At 44.2% G+C, this 18,736-nt stretch overlaps 1 protein-coding gene across 1 annotated transcript in view; it reads right to left on the reverse strand.

Moving 5' to 3' along the window:
* LOC146809852 (cytosolic phospholipase A2 gamma-like) overlaps positions 1-18,736 on the reverse strand; it is a 680,097-nt gene that overhangs the window by 578,274 nt on the left and 83,087 nt on the right. The window contains exon 2 of the mRNA XM_085616716.1: positions 4,380-4,433. Within this exon, the coding sequence (XP_085472842.1) occupies positions 4,380-4,433 (54 nt within the window). The remainder of the gene's footprint in view (positions 1-4,379; positions 4,434-18,736) is intronic.

Genomic DNA, 18,736 nt, shown 5'->3' on the forward strand with positions numbered 1-18,736 from the left:
CCTCACAATGCAGCAATTGTTCATCTCTTTGAGGATGCAAAATCTGCAATCTCCTTTTAGCACATGGGGGACCACATTATTCAATACAGCTGGTCACTGTATCTACATGTCGGCCCACCCATTGCAAGGTCGGCGTGTGAGTTGTTTCACCACAAGGGGGAAAAAAAACAGCATGCTAATGCGACCGCACAGCTTGAGAATCGATGGTTAGTTTCAGGGGGGGAATGTTCTGCGCTCTCACGCTCTAATGCAGAAAGCGTACCCTGTTACTCTTAACATATTGGCACTGTCATTGCTTTACCTTAAAGATTTTACAGTGCCCGGTTTTAGAAGATTTTAGACTGTATGTTGTTGCTATAAAAACGTTATATATTGCTCGCTGCACTTTACCTTATTTTAGTCTTTGGACTAACGGTATGACGTTTTTCTACTGCGACCTGCAGTCCCCGAAAGTAAGAGCGGGCCCGCCCATTGCAAGGTCAGCATGCGAGTTGTTTCGCCACAAGGGGGATAAAACCAGCAAGCTGACACAACCGCGCAGCTTGACAATCGCTGGTTAGATTCAGGGGGTGATTGTTCTGCACTCTCATGCTCTAATGCAGAAAGCGTACCCTGTTACTCTTAACATATCAGTGCTCCCATGCTTTACCTTAAAGATTTTACTGTGCCCAGTTTTAGAACATTTTGGACTGTATGTTGTTGCTTTTAAAACATTATATATTGCTCACTGCACTTTAACTTATTTCAGTCTTCGGACTAACGGCATGACGTTTTCCTCCCGCGACCTGTGTTGTCCGTAAGTAAGAGTGGGCCCTCCCATTGCAGGGTTGGCGTGACCGTGCAGCTTGAGAATCGCTGGTAAGTTTCAGGAGGGGATTGTTGGCGTGCCAAAGGCAAGCCAGTCTGCGCCCGTCAGTGCCCGGAAAGCACCATGCGCCAGTACCCCTGCCCAGTATAAACTACTCCTTAACACAGCTGCAAGCCTACAATAATGGGCAGTGCTTCAATTCAGCAAGGTGGGCAGGAAAGAAGGGCAATCATGGCTATCAGTGTACCTCATGTGGCTTTTCACTAAATAGCAACTTTGCCCACACCTTTGTTTCAGACCCCAGTAATAATAATAATCAGAAGGCAGAAGCTAGCTGTCTAAACGCCATACTGCTAAACACAAGATCGGTCATTAAACACAAATGCAAATTAGAATTTTTACTACAGACCTCAAACCCTGACTTGGTTCCTTACCGAAACCTGGGCTATAAACTCTTCGGAGCCTGACTGGTCTACTGCTATACCAGCAGGTTACTCCATAGCCAGTGTAGAAAGATCAGGGAGAAAAGGGGGTGGCATCGCAATCATTTATCGTTCCAATTTCAAGGCCACTTTCATGACATGCCAGCTGCCAGGAGCGGACGCTGTGTACTTCAATATTAAATTTTCTAATACTGCTCCTTTTCTGGCTTGCTCCTATACCGGCCGCCAGGTCCTAAAATGCTGTTCCAACAAGGCTTACAGACTTTTATGGAATCATGCATAGATTCCCTAACTTTAAATTATTGGGGGATTTCAATTTCCACTTAGAAGCGGTTAAGAACCCTGACACAGCCACATTGGTTGATAATTTAGCAGGTTTTGATTTCACACAACTAGTTTTGGAACCTACACAAAAGGCCCAGAACTCTCTTGATGGTATCTTTACCAATAACCCTAACATTTCAGTTGAAAAAATACTACCACCAACATGGTCGGATCACAATGCCATTTTCTTCAAACTCACTTATCAGGATAAGGATAAGTTCCAGCCAGAGATCCTGCCTCCTGCTAAATCTAGGTCATGTTGTAAAATCAGGAGTGAAGAGCTAACAGAGTTGTTGGGTATAAGACAACTGCTACTAGGGCAAGATGTCAATGAGGCAGCTGGTAACACCGATGGATGGATCAGATGAGCCATTGATTAAGACTAAATACACAATGGCTAAAAAGGGCCTCTGCCCCCTGGTACAACCCAGACCTTAAAGCCATCAAAATCAGATGTAGGCACTTAGAGAGGGGCTGGAGATCAGATTACAGAGGTCAGACGAAATTGCCCTATAAACTCGCCTTGTTGGAGTAGAAGGATGCCATCAAAAATGCAAAAACGATGTACTTTATGAGTAAAATCGAGGGGGTTAAAAACTCCTCAAGAGAGCTCTTCAAGACGGTCACAACACTAACCAAACTAAATCAAGAAAATACATTTTTTGCATACCAACGTTTTTGTGACAAGATGGCAATCTCCTGTAGTACCAGCACACCTGAGCCAGCTAACTTAAACAGACTATACACGGCATGTCAGTTGAGCAGGTTTTCTCCTCTATCTACGGAGATAACAAATGACTTGTTACTAGCAGCAAAATCAGGGTCTCCAACAGCCCCTGCCGGCCGGATATAATACATTTGGTCTCAGATAAGATCAGAAACCAACTCGCCCCACTTCTAAATAACAACATGAGTTCAGGAATCATCCCCACTTCTTGGAAGAAGGCATGTGTTAGGCCAATTTTAAAGAAACCTTTCTTGGATCCCAATGTGGTGGAAAACTACCGGCCCATATCTTTTCTACCATTAGCAGTGGAAATATCGGAAAAATCGATTAATCAAGATTTAATGGGCTACCTGGAGTCTTATTAACATCTTAGACCACTGTCAACATGGCTTCAGACAACACCACTCCACTGAATCAGCCCTAATTGTGGCCACCGAGGAAATACGTAGGCAACTTGATGGCGGGGAAAGGCCATTCTCATCCTACTGGACCTTTCAGCCATATTTGATACTGTGAACCATCAGTAATTAATTCAAAGGCTGAAGGCAATAGGAATAAATAAGGTGGCTCTTAGCCTTTTGGCCTCGTTCCTAGTGGCTAAGAAACAAAGGGTGTGCTGGGACAACTACCAATCAGAGAGATTTCCCCTCCATTGTGGAGTTCCCCAGGGGTCAGGTTTGTCTTCAACACTTTTCAACATCTATGTGACACCTCTGGCTGAGCTAACCAGAGGACATGGGTTCTCTTTGGTGTCGTAAGCTCATGACACCCAACTTGTTATTTTCATCTCTTCAAATGCAGATACCGTCGCTGGGAAATACCATGGCTGTTTAAAACATATTATGGATTGGATGCACCAGAATTTTCTTAAATTGAATACAGGAAAAACAGAAGTGATGGAGTTTGGGACTGGGGCACCGCTTTGGAACCATGAGTGGTGGTTGGCTGAGGCAGGTCAATGCCCAGTACCCGCAGGAAAGGTCAGGAACTCAGGAGTCTTGTTGGATGACCAACTAAGTTTCACAGGCCAAATTAATCAGCTTACATGAGCCTGCTTCTTTCACGTAAAAGTCCTATGGACATTTTTCCCTTTCCTTCCAGAACTACGGATATCGGTTGTCGTAGCTTTAATACTCTCACGGATTGGCTACTGCAATGCCATTTTTATGGGCATAAACAAGCGGCAACTGTCTAAACTGCAATCCTTACAAAATGCTGCAGCCAGAATGCTGCTAAATATTCCAAAGTTCCATCACATTTCTGGCACCATTAAAACACTTCACTGGCTGCATGTGCAACAGCGGATCGAATTCAAAGTTGTGTGCCTTGTACACAAAGCCCAGATTGGAGGAGGAGCGGCAGATCTACAGAAAATATTTCTGAAATATACTCCTCAGCGTAATCTTAGATTGGCTAACAAAGGTCTAGTCCAGGTACCCAGAATACAAAGAGCTAGACGGAGAGGTAGAAGCCTTACATATTGTGCGTTCAGGGTATGGAATAAATTGCCAGGCTACATCGGACTCCAACCCTGCAGGCCTCGGTTCAGGAAATTGCTGAATACTTGGTTATTTACCAGGGACAAGTAAGCCATTCCTCCTGTGCTAAACCAGTGTCCTGCTATAGCGCCAAGACGTCTCGCATTCGTGCGCTCTATAAGCTTAGCCGTAACTTACTTTTTTAATGACATTACTATCATAGCTCTTTGTAAGAAGACAATGTCACACAGTGTTTAGCAATAGAGACCAGAGAACTCAAAAACAAGTATCACATATCCTGTCTTGTACTGTCCATGGTCCTGTGACCTGAAGCGGCCTCATAGTAATATGAGGTGCAAGCCATAGCACACAATATTAATATTTAGACTGTAGACTGTGAATAGCAAAAAAAGTAAGGAAAAGTATGAGAAATCAATACCATGCAAATATTACAGGATTAAGCAATAATGTGAGAAATCAAAGTTTTACAAAGACAGGATGAATATAGATTTATAACTTAGCTACATATTATACATTATCTCAGCAAAATTGCAAATATTGAAATATACTTTAGAAAATATTTTAGAAAAATATCATACCTGAGAGATCAAGGATGTAACTTTGTTTGTATTGAGAATACTCAGCGCACATATCTACAAATGAAAATGCAACATTTCATGAGAGTCTGACTTTACTTTAACGTTTACATAACAAAATGATATATGCACAAGCCGCTTCCTGCAACAGATGAATCACACTCCTGAGGTTTGACATGTCCTGTGTGAATATTTAATGCTCATTAATTTATTTGTATATGGACAAACTGTCAATTTCGACCACACACTAATGAATGAAGGAGCACCAAAACCTCAGGAGTGTGTCATCTGTTACAGGAAGCAAAATTGTGGGTGTTATTTATGGGTGGCCCAAGCCGGTGGCAACAATTAAGGAAAGACCAAGGCAGATGAAGTGAGTGTGAGCACACACACAGATGCATGTAAAGTAGGTAGATATAGATAGTTGAAACGATCGAAACATAGCTATTTGGATACGTGGATTAGTACACTGAATTCGTAAAGCAACACTAATGAAAATTATTATACCGGTTTTAAAACTGAAAGGTCCCATGGTGATAAAATGTTGTTTTATTAGTATTTAGTTCAACTGTATCAATTTCTTAGAACAATAATCATAAAGGACTAAGGGGCATATTTACAAGGCGGCGATAGAAAATGATCGCCGCTTTTGCGGCCGTTTTCCGCCGAAAAGCGGCGATAATTTTATCGCCTAATCAGCAGGGTCACGCTAACGCGTGAAACCTTACATTAGCGCACAAATTCTTAACGCACAGCTTTGCATCTCTAATGAGATGCAAAGTGGGCGTTCCTGACCTGACATGACAGGAGAAATGTCGCTAAGCGACCTTTCTCCTATCATCAAGCCCCACGCTATGAAGCATAGCGGCAAGAAAAGTAGCGATAACCCCTGTTATCGCTACTTTCCTTACGCCTGCTTCAGGACTGACTTAGCCATGATATCCTATGAAAGGTGGATATCATGGCTAAGTTTGTGGGGCCCTATCAACAAGCTAACGCCACATTTAGTGAGATTATCGCTGGGTTTCCAGCGATAATCTCATGTTAGGCAGTTAGCGCTAGGATTTTTATCGCTTTTGAGATAAGCATTGCTCATAGCACGCTATCTCAGCGATAAAAGTCCATGCTAGCCGGCGATAATTATCCTAGAGCTAAGTGCGCTTAGTGATAATTATCGCCGGTTGTTGCTGATATGCCCCTATATCAGTTTGTATTGTATTTCTGATCCCGAAATTTCATTCAATCCTTTAGTTGGAGAAAGCACTACTCATAGGCCCTGGTCCTGGTGTAATAGTATATGTTCACTATGTAAATTTAGAAAGTATGATTCAAATTTTCCAATAGAAGATTCTATTTTAGTTGTCTTTTGGTCTTTATCAGTGCATGGGATTTAAAACATGGAACAATCAATCACAGCAGAACCTCTTTATATGGAGAGTGTCCTAAGGAGTTCTCTTGTGTCAGGTGGGAGATTGAAGGTGTGCTGATAAGAGGCTTCAGTGGGAGTTGTCATTTAGAAACATTTCGATTTCAAGACTGACTGACTGTTTGATTTATTGCAATTGAAATCGGCAGATGTCCCGTCTGTCAAACTCTCAGGCCCCAGCTCTATTTAGTCTTAGATAGATTTCTGATGACAGAGCTGACTCTGCCTTCGAAATCTTATAGCAATAGCCTATTGATCAAACTATACCCACTCCACCATTTAGAATGATCATATTCATATTCAGGACCACCAGGGAAAGCCTTGCAGTTTCAAACAGGAAATAGACACAATTATCCCCTCATGCTAGGAGAGATCTCCCAGCACAAGAGACATGTTATCTGTTTGCTTTTCAATAATAAACATCTTTTTTGGAAGTACTGTATTGAAAAATAAGGCTTTGTGGAGTTGATGAATATTAGACCTGTCAGGCTTAGGGTGGTCTTCTTTAAAACATGTTGCCTCTCTCATCCATTTTGACTGATTTCGTTTTAGCTGCTCATAGGACTCTGCGCACTTTTCCACTGCTAGCCAGTGCTAAAGTGCATGTGTTCACTCCTTAAAACATTGTTGCATTGGTTAACCCCTGTTGGCATATTTAATTTACTTGTTAGTCTCCTTAGTAGAATGGCACCACATGTGCCCAGGGCATGTAAAATAAATGCTACTAGTAAGCCTGAAGAACTGATTGTGCCACCCATTTAAGTAGCCTTTAACATGACTCAGATCTGTCATTGCAGCCTGTGTGTGCAGTGTTTAACTACTATTTCTACCTGGCCCAAACCTTCATTTTAATACACTGAAGTCACCTCTAGGGTTGGCCCTGTATAGCCCAGAGGGCAAGGTACAGTTTATTTAAAAAATAGGACATGCAATTTTGAGTTTCAAATGTCCTGGTAGTGAAAAGCTCTTAAATTAATTTTTTACTAGTGCAAGGCCTACCTCTCCCATAATATAACATTGGAATCACCTTATTATATTTCATAAGCTGTTCATGTATGGTGTCTTCGGAATAGTAATGACAAATCCTAACATATGGTAAAGTTGGATATTATATTACAATTTTGAAAATGGCACTTTTAGACAGTTGGAACTTTACTGCCTTAGTCATTCAGTCTTTGCAGCCTGTTCCTGGTCAGATGACTGGGTCTAGCTGATAGTTAGGCTTTGTGTATTCCTCCTAGACACCAACAGATAATAGAGAGCTTAGGTGTGCCGGGATGGGCCATCACTGACAGGATAGGAGGGTGGAAGACACTTGAATAGGCTGTTTGCTCCCCCATTTCACTAATGGCTATAATTAGTGGGCCTAAAGCAGCACCACCTCACTACATTATCCTGTGTATACTCTGTCAGGAACAAGGACTGCTGAGCTACTGAAATTCTGCACCTCTGCCAGACTACAGCCCTGCTGGTCTACTCCCTTGCTGTGCTGCTGCTTTGCTGTGTCGACTTGCAGTCTGCTGGCCTTTTGACTGGGTGAGGAGGACTGGACCTGCATCTCTTGTACCCAGCACCCCAATGACTCCAAGTGCTAGTTGGGTGGCCTCCTGACTTGAGCCTTAAGGACAGAAAGCTCTAACAATCTTGACCCAACATCTGGACTCTGCCATCTCTGAGTCTAACCTGCCAAGTGATGCCAGCCCAGTCCTAGACTCTTAGAAGTAGGCCTAGGGTTCCCTGCCAGCCTCTGTGCTTCCAGAGGAACTGAGTTATCTCCTCTGCTGCGCGGCGCAACCCAGAGCAGAAATGATGCATGTAGGAGAGTAGGATCTGCTCTTATGTTGCCCCCACTTTTTTTCTGATTTATACACTGGTTTCTGGCTATAGTCTGGCTGGGTCCCTGCTAATCAGGGCCCCAGTCTCTCTGTTCTCTCTAAACGACTTGGTGTGCATATTAGATGCACTAGTGATTGGATACTGTGGTACCTTATGAGCCCCTAGTATATGGTACCTTAGGTACCACAGGCATGGGCACTTCACAGGCCTACCAGGGGCTGAAGCATGTATTATGCCACCCCTGGGAAGCAGACTCAATCTGACACCACAGGCCTGCTACTGCAGCCTGTGTGAGGTAGTGTTAGCACTCCTCACTGAGGTATAGGTTTCTATATCTCACCAAACACACACATATAAACCTATCAGCCAACCCTATGGCAGGCCCTATCAATCCTGAGGGCAGGGTGCTTGGTTTACAATGTGAGGGGGTGCCTCTGCATGAGCAGGGCCCCTCTACAGCTGGTAGATTCTATTCTCTATGGCTGTTTGTGGATGCGGTTAAACCATATACTCTTAAGTGCATTAAAATGCTAACTTTGGAATGACAGCATCAAAACATGTTGTGTTTGGTGTCAAACAACTTGGAATCATACCCCCATATCAGTCCATGATGTGGGAGCATGATCCCACCCTTCTACAGGGGACGATATGTACCCACTGTAGTAAAACAACAGAAATCTGAAAGAGCCCTGGCATCACAAAATGGATGCCACCAGCACAGACACTGGGCTGCCCTCCTGCTGCTGACTGAAACTCGCAGTGGAGGAGGCCCAACAATAGGCATCCTGTCACAGGGAGGTGTCACCACCTTCCAGACAGGATTTAGTGTATTGGAGCTGGGTGGGTGCACTTCTAGAGTGCTTTGAAGTCCTGCACTGGGGGAGCAGTAGGCTCCCCTGTGCATATGCCAGCTCAAACCGGTTCAGGGGCTACCTGTCCCTGCTCTGGCACGGAATTGGACAAAGGGAAGTGGGTGTAACCACCCCCTACCCTGACCCTCCCAGAGGAGTGGTCATAGAACTAGTCCCTCCCCTATCTTCAGTATAAGATAGCAAACTTTGCCATTGCAAAACAGATAACCCTGGACGACACACTACAAAGAAGAATTCTGGCCCTTCGACGTTCCACTACCTTTGGAAGACAGAAGATTCTCCCTTGAAGTCAAGGAGTGACTCCCCTGCTTGGCAGGCACCAAAAACCTTAATCAACGGTCGCAAATTTCCCGCTCCCGCCCCAGAAGTGGATTTCCTGACTTCTCATTGGCCGTTGTGAGTCCCCAGCAGAGCTGAGGCGAGTGGACCACACGAGTGACAAGGAACAGCAAAACTGAGTTCCATGCACTATTGTCAAGTGCAACCCCTTCATGATGTTCTACGAACTTGTGCATTGGACCATTTGTGGCCCAAGCCTCCAGCGGGTTTTGCAGTGAAAATCAGAGGCCTACCCCATCCCAAGTGACCGTGGGCTCCTGTGAAGCATTTCCTCAAGAGGAGTCTTTGTGATCCCTTGCCCATTGGCTTGTGGGTCCCCCGAAGACTTTCTTATCAACTAAAAGGGCTCCCCTGGTTGCTCCAGGCCGGCCCTCACTCACCCTTGCTGGGTGAGTCCCTCAGACCTTGGTGGTCTGCAACGCTGACCTTCTTTGATTTCCACAAGACTTGCAGTTGCCAGATCTTGTTGGCTCCAATCCGGTTTTTGGCACCGCAGTCAGCTGCAGACGTTGTGCGACACTCTGAATCCAGCCACTGGTCATCGTCGACCTCTCCTGGACCTCGTGAGCGAAGAGTCAATACACCATCGACAACCTGAAATCAACCGACATCTGTGGTCAGCCATCTTCCTGGCCACCGGTCACTGGCAAGTGACTTTGAACACTGTCCCTTCAATTTTCAGGTCATCTGCATCTCAAATCCAGCTTGAATTCCACCAGACACTTCTTCAGTCGACGCAAGCAGCAAATCTTCTTTGGTCTCCATAGAAAACAGCGACACGACCCGACACCAAAAGACACCTATGCACCCGGCTTCCCTGGGTGAGGTAACTCGTGCACTCCGGTGCCCTAGTGTGTGTTGACCCTCAAATTACTTACCTTGTAAGTGGCTTGCTTGTAGACTTCCTCGAAGTACCCTAAAACTTTAACCCTTTCTGTGCCACGCCCTTTCCCCCTCCTGTGCCGGGCGTTACATTAGTGGGTGGGGTTCATGACGAGATAGTCTCGTCATGGGTACAGCGCGACCGTGCTCCATGACGAGACTATCTCGTCATGGGCACTGAAGAGGTTAAAAATCAAACCGCGACTTGCTCCATTATAATCAATAGGGAACCAGCGGCTGTGTTCACACACTGCATGCGTCTCCCGTGGGTCTGTTACTTACGTGCTTTGACTGCAGTAGTGAAGCCCCAGCAATTCTACAGGCCCTAGGTCTTGTCATTCTGCAAGACGACTTTCCTAAACTTCTTTTTTAGTATATGGTCTTGTACGCTCCTAGGGGCCCAGCCATATTTGTGCTTAACTTATTGTGAAACGTTGATATTTGAATGTGTTTTCGGGATTATAATCTCATAAAGAGATTAGTAGAGTATGTCAAGTAATAAATACATATATATTTGATATATATACCTGTGTGGTGTCCTTTCATTTGGTAATTCAAGAGATTATAAGGTAAAACAAGCAGCTTTACATTCCTCTGAGACTTGTCCTGAAGGCTGCTCTCCACAGCTACCACTAGGATAGCTTTCTTTAAAACCTTTCTTAAACCTATCTACCATAAGAGTCGAATTGGACTGGTGCAAGGTGGCCACTATAACTAGTGACCAGCATATGCCAGGCCAACTTCTCACAATGCATCGCCGTTAATGCTTGGATCAGAACCACCTCCAAGATCTGCAGCTCATTGCAGCCTGTCATTGTGTCAGAACTGCCACTGCAAATCCATCCTTAATGCAGGCCCTCGCATCCCTCACATCCCTCATTGACGGCAGCCTCGATGATGACATCACATGGCACTGAACCAAAGCTTTGTCCCGACTGTGCAGCACATCCTTAACTACGGGCTTCGGATTGCAAGCCCTTGAAGAGGATCCTTGATGATGGTGCAGGACCTTGCACCAAAGCCTCGCCGCATCTAAGAACAGATGCATCGCTTCGGCTGTGTGACACATCTTTGATACGGATCCTTCCATTGCCCCGCAAACCAGGATTTAAGGTACTCTGTTCAGCAGGCCTAACTTATGACTTTGTCCCGATCTAGTGCGATCCGCCATCCACAGTTGGCCTTTACGCCTTTTGGCGCTATTTTCACTAAAATCTTTACAAGTAAATATTTCCAGTTGTACTATTTGGAGTTTTGTTGTTTTGGTCTTGCTTTATTTATTAAACATGACTTTGTTTTTCTAACTCTGTTGTGTCCTGCTGTATGTTTTCACTCCACTACTGTTTGAAGTTTTGAATAAATACTTCACACATTACCTCTGAGTTAAGTCTGACTGCTTTGTGCCAAGCTACCCAAGGATTGAGTGCAGTTTAATTTAGGGATTGCTTATGACTCCACTCTGGGAAGAATTGCGTTTGCTGCTTGAGAAGAGTTTCAACCCCCTCAAACAGTAACCCAATTTCTTACAACAAATTAAACATAGTGGAGACCGAAAGCTTGAGTGGGGCATGACTCTAAGCCCCAGATCGCAGTGCAGCAGGAGCAGCCCATGCCCCTACATTGTTGTCAGCATCCGGAGGCACCTATTCACATTCGCGGGGGACCGAAATCTTGAGCAGGACAGGGCTTTAAGCCTTAGATTGCAGTGCAACAGGAGCCGTCAATGTCCCTACATTGGTGTCAGCACCCGGAGATGCCTATTAACATCTGCGAAGGTTCCCGATGCACTGGACATGCGTGGGTCGTGACACTCATCCATCCACCCTTTCACCCATCCAGCTACCCTTCCAGCCATACATCCAACTATTTACCTTTTCTCTCATCAATCCTTCCACTCACTCATCAATCCATCCATCCTCTCTCATTATCCATCTATTCAATCTTTCATTCATCCATTCACCCTTTCACTAATTCATCCAGCCATCCACCCATCCCTTCACTTACTCACTCGCCCACCTTTTCATATTAATTTTGAGCTGAGCCTTTTTGAGAAGAGTCCCATCAAGAACTTCATCCTCGCTGCAGGAGCCATTCCCGGACTGGGACAGAAGCCACCCCGGGCGGAGACAGGATCCACCACAGGGGGGACAGGAGCCATCACAGGCGGGGGGGACAGGAGCCACCACATGGGGGGACAGGAGCCATCACTGGGGGGGAACAGGATCCACCAGGGTGGGCACAGGGGTGGGCATGCAGTATTCTAGAATCATCTTGGTCTCTTCCAGGGTGGGGTAGGGCTCCTCACCCCCTCCTGGACAAGACAACGAGAAGACAGGCTCTCTTTCCAAAATGTTAGTTTTGCCATCCCCCACTGTGATGTACAGTACTTAAAGGAGATACTCCAAGAGAACTGATTTAACTAATTGTCCTCCATACTTTGTTAATCAGTGTGGGTGTGATTGTGCCATTTCTTTATTTTATTACATTATAGACTGCATGCTTGAAGAACCGAGGTTTGCTTACAATTTAATGACAGTAATTAAGCTCTGTGAAGAGAACCACCTGCTGCCTCGGGGTAATCAGGGCTGGTTCTAGGATGTTTGGGGCCCTGGGCAGAAAGGGAATGTGTGAGGCCCCTCTAACTTGGAGAGACATGACAAATAATGCATTCAGGGCTGATTGCATCTGAATAGATGCCCATGCTCCTGAAGCTGCAGCCCCTCCCTCTCAGTCACCTTCAAGCACCTCTTAACAGCTCATCAAGGGCTGAAGGTGTGAGGGTTGCCATCCCGCTGTGCAATGCTGCTGGGTATTTGAGCTTTGGTACTGCATCGGAGTCTGTTACACCCGACCTCAACAGCATCAGAGTCAAGAAGGGAGGTGGGTGGAAGATGTGCCGGCTTTAGGGTGGTGCGACCGGTGCCCGGTTAAAATTACGGACAAATGGCGTCCGTTAAAGAATTCTTCACGGACAACGGACAGACGGCCGAAATTACAGACTGTCCGTGAAATTTACGGACGGTTGGTCACCCTAGCGCATTCCCGGACCAAGATCGAGCCTAGAGAGGGCCGGTCTGTGCCCATCCGCGGCCAGGCCAGGCTTAGCTAAGCCCCTCCTCTTGGATTTAGGTTCTGGATAATCCTGCTAGATAACTGCTGGAAAATCAGCACAATTACGCAGTAAGGTAGGACAACATAAATCTATCATCATGGCGAAATGCAAAAATGAAGGCGGCATTGCCATCTCACGCCCCACTGTCACTATTGACTCCATGCTAGAAAGAGTAGCTGGGATAGTTTCCAATTAGGTAGACTTAGTAGAATGTAGAGTATCACTGGAGTCTGAGAGGTCGTCAATGCTCCGAGCTGGAGGTGGACAGCTCCCTAGAACAACTAAATCTAAAGAAATGACTCTTTCGCAGAATAGGACATCTACTTTTAGTATAAACACTGATTCTGGTAACAACAGCAAAGAGAAAAAAAAACACTGGTAAGTAAGTAAATCTATATTTGCATGATTACTTAAAACCACTGCACAATAAAAACAGCCATGTTAAAATCGCTTCAAATTCATACAACCATAATTCAACTCTAAATGAAGCCCGTAATATATATAAAAAAAGAAAACAGCAATGTATGAGTTGTCCATATTAAAACATTTAGTCATGTGCCAGAGACTGCAGTTTGCTGTAAATTTTGATTGTGTGAACCAGCTATATCCCTATTGTCCATGCCAAATCCTTTAGTTATAATTCCGCAGTTGTAGTTCATTTTGACGGGAGCTGAGGCCACAGATTTATGTCCAGTAAGTGATGTTTAACTTTATTCCTACAGTGCCCATGAGACAAATCATTACATTTATATAAAACCATAAATTAGCTCTAAATGAGGCCGTTATGTGCAAAAGCAACAGTGTGCAAAAATGTTTATGATAAAACCTTTAATCATGTACCAGTAGTTGCGGTTCACTGTATATTTTGATTTAAAAATACTTTAGTCTATGCTGGCACTTAAAGTTCCTTTTAAAGAAAGCAGACACCAATGATTTGTGTCCGATGAGTCAGCTAAGTGCTGGTTTTTAGCTTTATTTCTACTGCACCCATGAATCAAACTAGGCAACAGGCTAGCTGGGTATCCCCTCATTTGAAGCATGCTTTCACTGCCTGTCTTCATGTTCTTAATGTTTTCCATTCAGGGCAGGTTTTAATATCATTCTTCATTCTTTATCTAATCTCTTACATATGCAAAATAAGTGTAGCACATCTTCTTTTGCCTCACCGCATAATCTACACAATGTTGTTCACTGTGTCCGTTTCCATGGGGGCACATGCAGCATTGATGGCAAAATGCCCATCCTCAGATCCAGGTATTTTTCCTGCACTTATATAAGGTTGGGGGGAGAATCTAGAATAGCTCTGTATAACAAACCTGTTGTGAGCCTTCTCTTTTAATGCAGCTTTGTCCTTCACAAGGGACATTATTTTTATTGTTTTGATCACCAACCCACTGGTAAGCTGGTACCAACAAAAAGGAGTACAAAAGGGGGTGGTGATGGACGGAGCATCAGAACCAATCAAACACTCACACCCAGTCAACAGATCTGGGTTTGATCCATCACCGTTCTTTAGCCCACTCTGCCACCCCAGTTCAGACATGGCCATATGCAAATCAGTCTGACCCTGTGCCTCATGGGAACAGTCCAGCTCGAACTGCCAAGCCATGCCTTCCCTGGACCGGAAACAAGCTTCCTAGGACCGGTTTCTGGCATTTCAGCCATCTTCAGGCAGGCTTGCTTGAATCCAGAGGCAAAGTGAGCAAGGGACTCACGTCTGAGCATACCCTGCCAACTTATGGCTAACAAAGCGGTACAAAAGGGGGTGGTGATGGACGGAGCATCAGAACCAATCAAACACTCACACCCAGTCAACAGATCAAAAAGGAAGCAGCCCAGTCAAGTCGCCAGCACCAAAATTGCCTTCTTACCTGGGTACACCCAGCACGGTCTGCACCAGCCCCTACCCTACAACCTCAACATCTACCTCACGTGCTGACCTCGTGCAGTGAGGCAACTGCTGACTTACACATGGATCTCCCGTTTCTTGAACTGTACTGATCTAGACTGAATACCTTTATAGATGATAACTTTAAGCCACTGATGGAACGTCTCGCCACAATAGAGAAGAGCCTGGACATAATACGGAATCACCTAATGGAGGAGAATGAGGTCGGGGACAGGGGCAGAGCATCTCATGACCATTCCACGAAATCTACCTCTAATAAGGCATCCACATGCATGACGCCAAATTTATCTTGTAGGGGTGGGTCAATCACTGTAGCCCAGTTGAAGCAGTTGGTGTAGTCTCAACTGCTAAGAGCATTACACAAAAGGAATTAGCACCTTGCACTGATAGAGGGGCAAAGCCAGTATCCCCCACTGCTTACAACGCACATATACTTGTTCAGATGCAGTAAGTCACGCACCTAATAAGGATCAACTGGACCTACCACCTGCAGCACACCCCTATGTAATTGTTCTATCCGGTGTGCCTCCACTGTGGGATTCCTAAAGTGAAACTTGGGAGGAACTGCAGAACAAATGTATGGACTGGGTAACTAAACACAAACACTTTAATCCAGCAAGATGCAATGAAATTTTGATGGCGAGGAGGGTTGTAAGGTTGGGCTGGCTAAACAATGATATTGAAATAGATTGTATTTTATTCATTTCTGTAGATCGTAGAGTGTGCGAAACATGATAAAACAGCAGGAGGACCGTGGCGGCCCTAACTCTAAAATCTGTTGCCTCCCTCTGGGTTACTTCTGCAGACCAGTAGCATTAGGAGCTTTTTGTCCCCAACATATGATCACACATTGTAATAGGTTTTCCATCTTAGAAGGCCATGATGTGTTAGACTTACTGAGGTCTAACCCAATAGATGGGGCTTGGCCTGCACACAACACCACTTATTCACCCCCCATAGCCCCACCGAGCCAGTGCATGTGCAATGATAAGCAAACATTAAAAGTTTTGAGCTGAAATGCCGCGGGACTACACTCTAAACTATAGAGTCCAGACTGGCTTTTTTTCATTAGTCAGTTTGATATTTTTATTTTTCAAGAGACTTGGATGACTCATAAAATATTTGTTGAAGATTTCACCTGCTATTATAATTGAGCAACACCTTTGAAATCAGGCCTTGCAGCAGGCGGGCTAGCTATCTGGGTGAATAGCAAAGCAGGAGGTTCTGTGAAGGCATTAGTTTTGTTTGATAGCAATATTTAGGCAGTGAGTTATCAAAGAGGTCCCACTATATATTTAATTAATTTCTACAATAATGATTTTACAAATGTACCAAATATCAATTTCCCAATTTTGCTAAATTGAGTTCAGAACATACCCACTCCCATCCCCCAAATACTACCTTTTGCATCAATACTCCTTCTTGTGTATAGACCAGATCAGTAGAGGACTTGAGCTGGATCATTCCGAGCTACTTGCAAATTAAATAATTTTATGGATGTCTTAGGTAATTGCCCAGAAGCACTGCCCACCTTTAGGGGTCGAGGTTACACGTCTACATTTGATTACTTTTTTTGTAATGTCAAATTTTGGTGTGTTTACTGCTAACAGGGAAAATTATCGCTTCTGGTTTTGGAGACCATCACCCAATTGAGGGGGACCTCTCCCTGTCCCTCAAGCCACATGATTTTATGGAAATTGAAGCAAGCAGCCTTTAACATCTGATGGTCTTAGATTAATATGGAGGGCAGTTGCACCTGCAACTCTATTTCAGAAAATTATAAGAGAGAATCTCCCAGTGGTTATTGCATGCCTTCGTGAAGTCATATGCCCGACTCAGTGTCCACGGCCTTTGAACAGCTCTACTCCTTCATTAAGAAAGAGCTTATGAGGCCTATAGAATCTCGCAGTAGCAAACTAAAATGTTTTTTAGCCAGGAGTGCTCCTTTACTAATCGGAATTACGCCAGGCCCTTAAGGCCTCCCCAAGGAACATTCAAGAGGTGAGAGGTCTATGAAAGATTTATAAGCAAGCAATCGTAGCTACAAAAAAGGAATCTTAGACCAGCATTGGGATTCCCTAGCAATGACTGCCAAGAATAAGAATAGCAAACTCTTCTGGGCAGCAGTAATAAGAAAAGAAACAGTTCAAGCAGGTGGAGTCAAATATTAGTTGACACATAACTAGGGAGGCATTGGAACAGTATTTTCAAACATCTACGCTCCAGCCTCTACTGACTTCAAATATACACCGGCCAGAAATATCATCCCAGTACAGCTAACCTTGGAAGACGTCAAGGAGGCTATAATTCAGATTATTGGGTGAAAGACTCCTGGCCCAATGGGGTACGGATTGGTCTTTTAAAAACACACACCAGGATTTTGGGCTCCGTTGTTATTGAATGTTTTCAACAGTGTAGGACACTCTCCCCTACCATGTCCATGATCAACATCAATAATAGTACCAATCTTTTTTTTATGGAAATCATTCGGAGCCAAGTTGTTAAAGGCCAATCTCATTAATTGACATAACACTAAAAATCTTGGGAATGGCCCTTTATAATCGGTTAAAAGAATGGGCAATTGAAAAGTTAAATTTGTACCTATGTCAGCATGGCTTCAGATTTAAAATTGCCCCTGCAGAACAGTGTCTTAATCTTAAGTTACTTATTGGAAAATATACCATAACATAAAAATCCCCAATATATCTGGCATTAATGGACGTGACCACGGTGTTCGACTGCATAACCCGTTCGAAGCTGTTGTCCACTCTTTTAACTCTTGGTATGGATGAAGCACTGGTGCACTTTTTAGCTTATTTGCACAGAGACATTAAAGCCAGAATAATAATAAACACTGAAGGGGAGGTATCTGGGGCAATTGGAATTTTTAGGGGAGTAAGACAAGGAAGTGTTTTAGCCCCACTTCTCTTTATTTTGTATATAACTGATCTTCATTCATTTTTACTTATTGCTACTCCTGACGTGCCTAAAGTTAAAGGCTCCTTCCTGCCATCACTGCTATACGCTGATGCCGCAGTACTAATGGCACATACCCCAAGGGCCTTACGACAGTCAGAGTACTGGTTTGTAAATTTTATGAAATCCTTGGATTTAGGCACTCATTTTAATAAATCGTACATAATGACTTGTGGCCCAAATAAACTGAACTTGGAATCGCTTAAAGGGGGAAAGTCAGCTTTAAAATGCACCCACACTTTTGGGATTAATTTTTGCAGATGATGGTTTATGGACAGAACAGGTTTCTCAAGTAGCAATAAACTATCAAGAGCAGTTAATTAGCTGTTTAGTTTACCACAAACAGGGAGGGGAGTAGCCCTTCTCCCACTCTTGGAGATTTTTAAAATGCAGTGTAGATCAGTAGCTACATACAGGGAAGAGATATGGGGCATTAATAAGTGTAATTCAATCCATGTGGAAGAAAATATGTTTTGCAGAAGAGTTCTAGGAGTCACTATTCCATCCTCCAATTGTATCTCCCTATGTGAATTGGATATCCTCTTTATCACAGACTATGGTCATTGTAGCTGTATACTGATTTAATGGTATTTTCAAAAATTAAAATTGAAAATTGAATGTTCAAGTTGAACAATTCAAAAGAATTCAGTATATACACCAATACGACATCTTTTTTTAAGACCACTGTTTCTAAAGTACATCTCCATGGCAGAGGAGGCACAAGATTGTCTTTTGACCCATCCCTCTGAACCATAATTTCAGTCGTTGTGATTTAGTTTCCCAAACAGAAATGAAATTATGTGCCTGAAGTGAGTCCCGATTGGAGCGAGCAATGAACGGACGGTGTTGTCGAACAAGCAGTCGGAACCGGAAGTGACGGATAGAGGTGGGCAGAGCAGTGAGCAAGTGAGTGCATTGGCATTGTTTGTCTGCCCCTCCACCTAACCTCCGAACAACCTGACCCCTTACTGTCTTTCTGCTGGTCCAGACAGGAGCACAATCATATGG

Source organism: Triturus cristatus, chromosome 7 (genome assembly GCF_964204655.1).
Source record: "Triturus cristatus chromosome 7, aTriCri1.1, whole genome shotgun sequence".
NCBI lineage: Eukaryota > Metazoa > Chordata > Amphibia > Caudata > Salamandridae > Triturus > Triturus cristatus.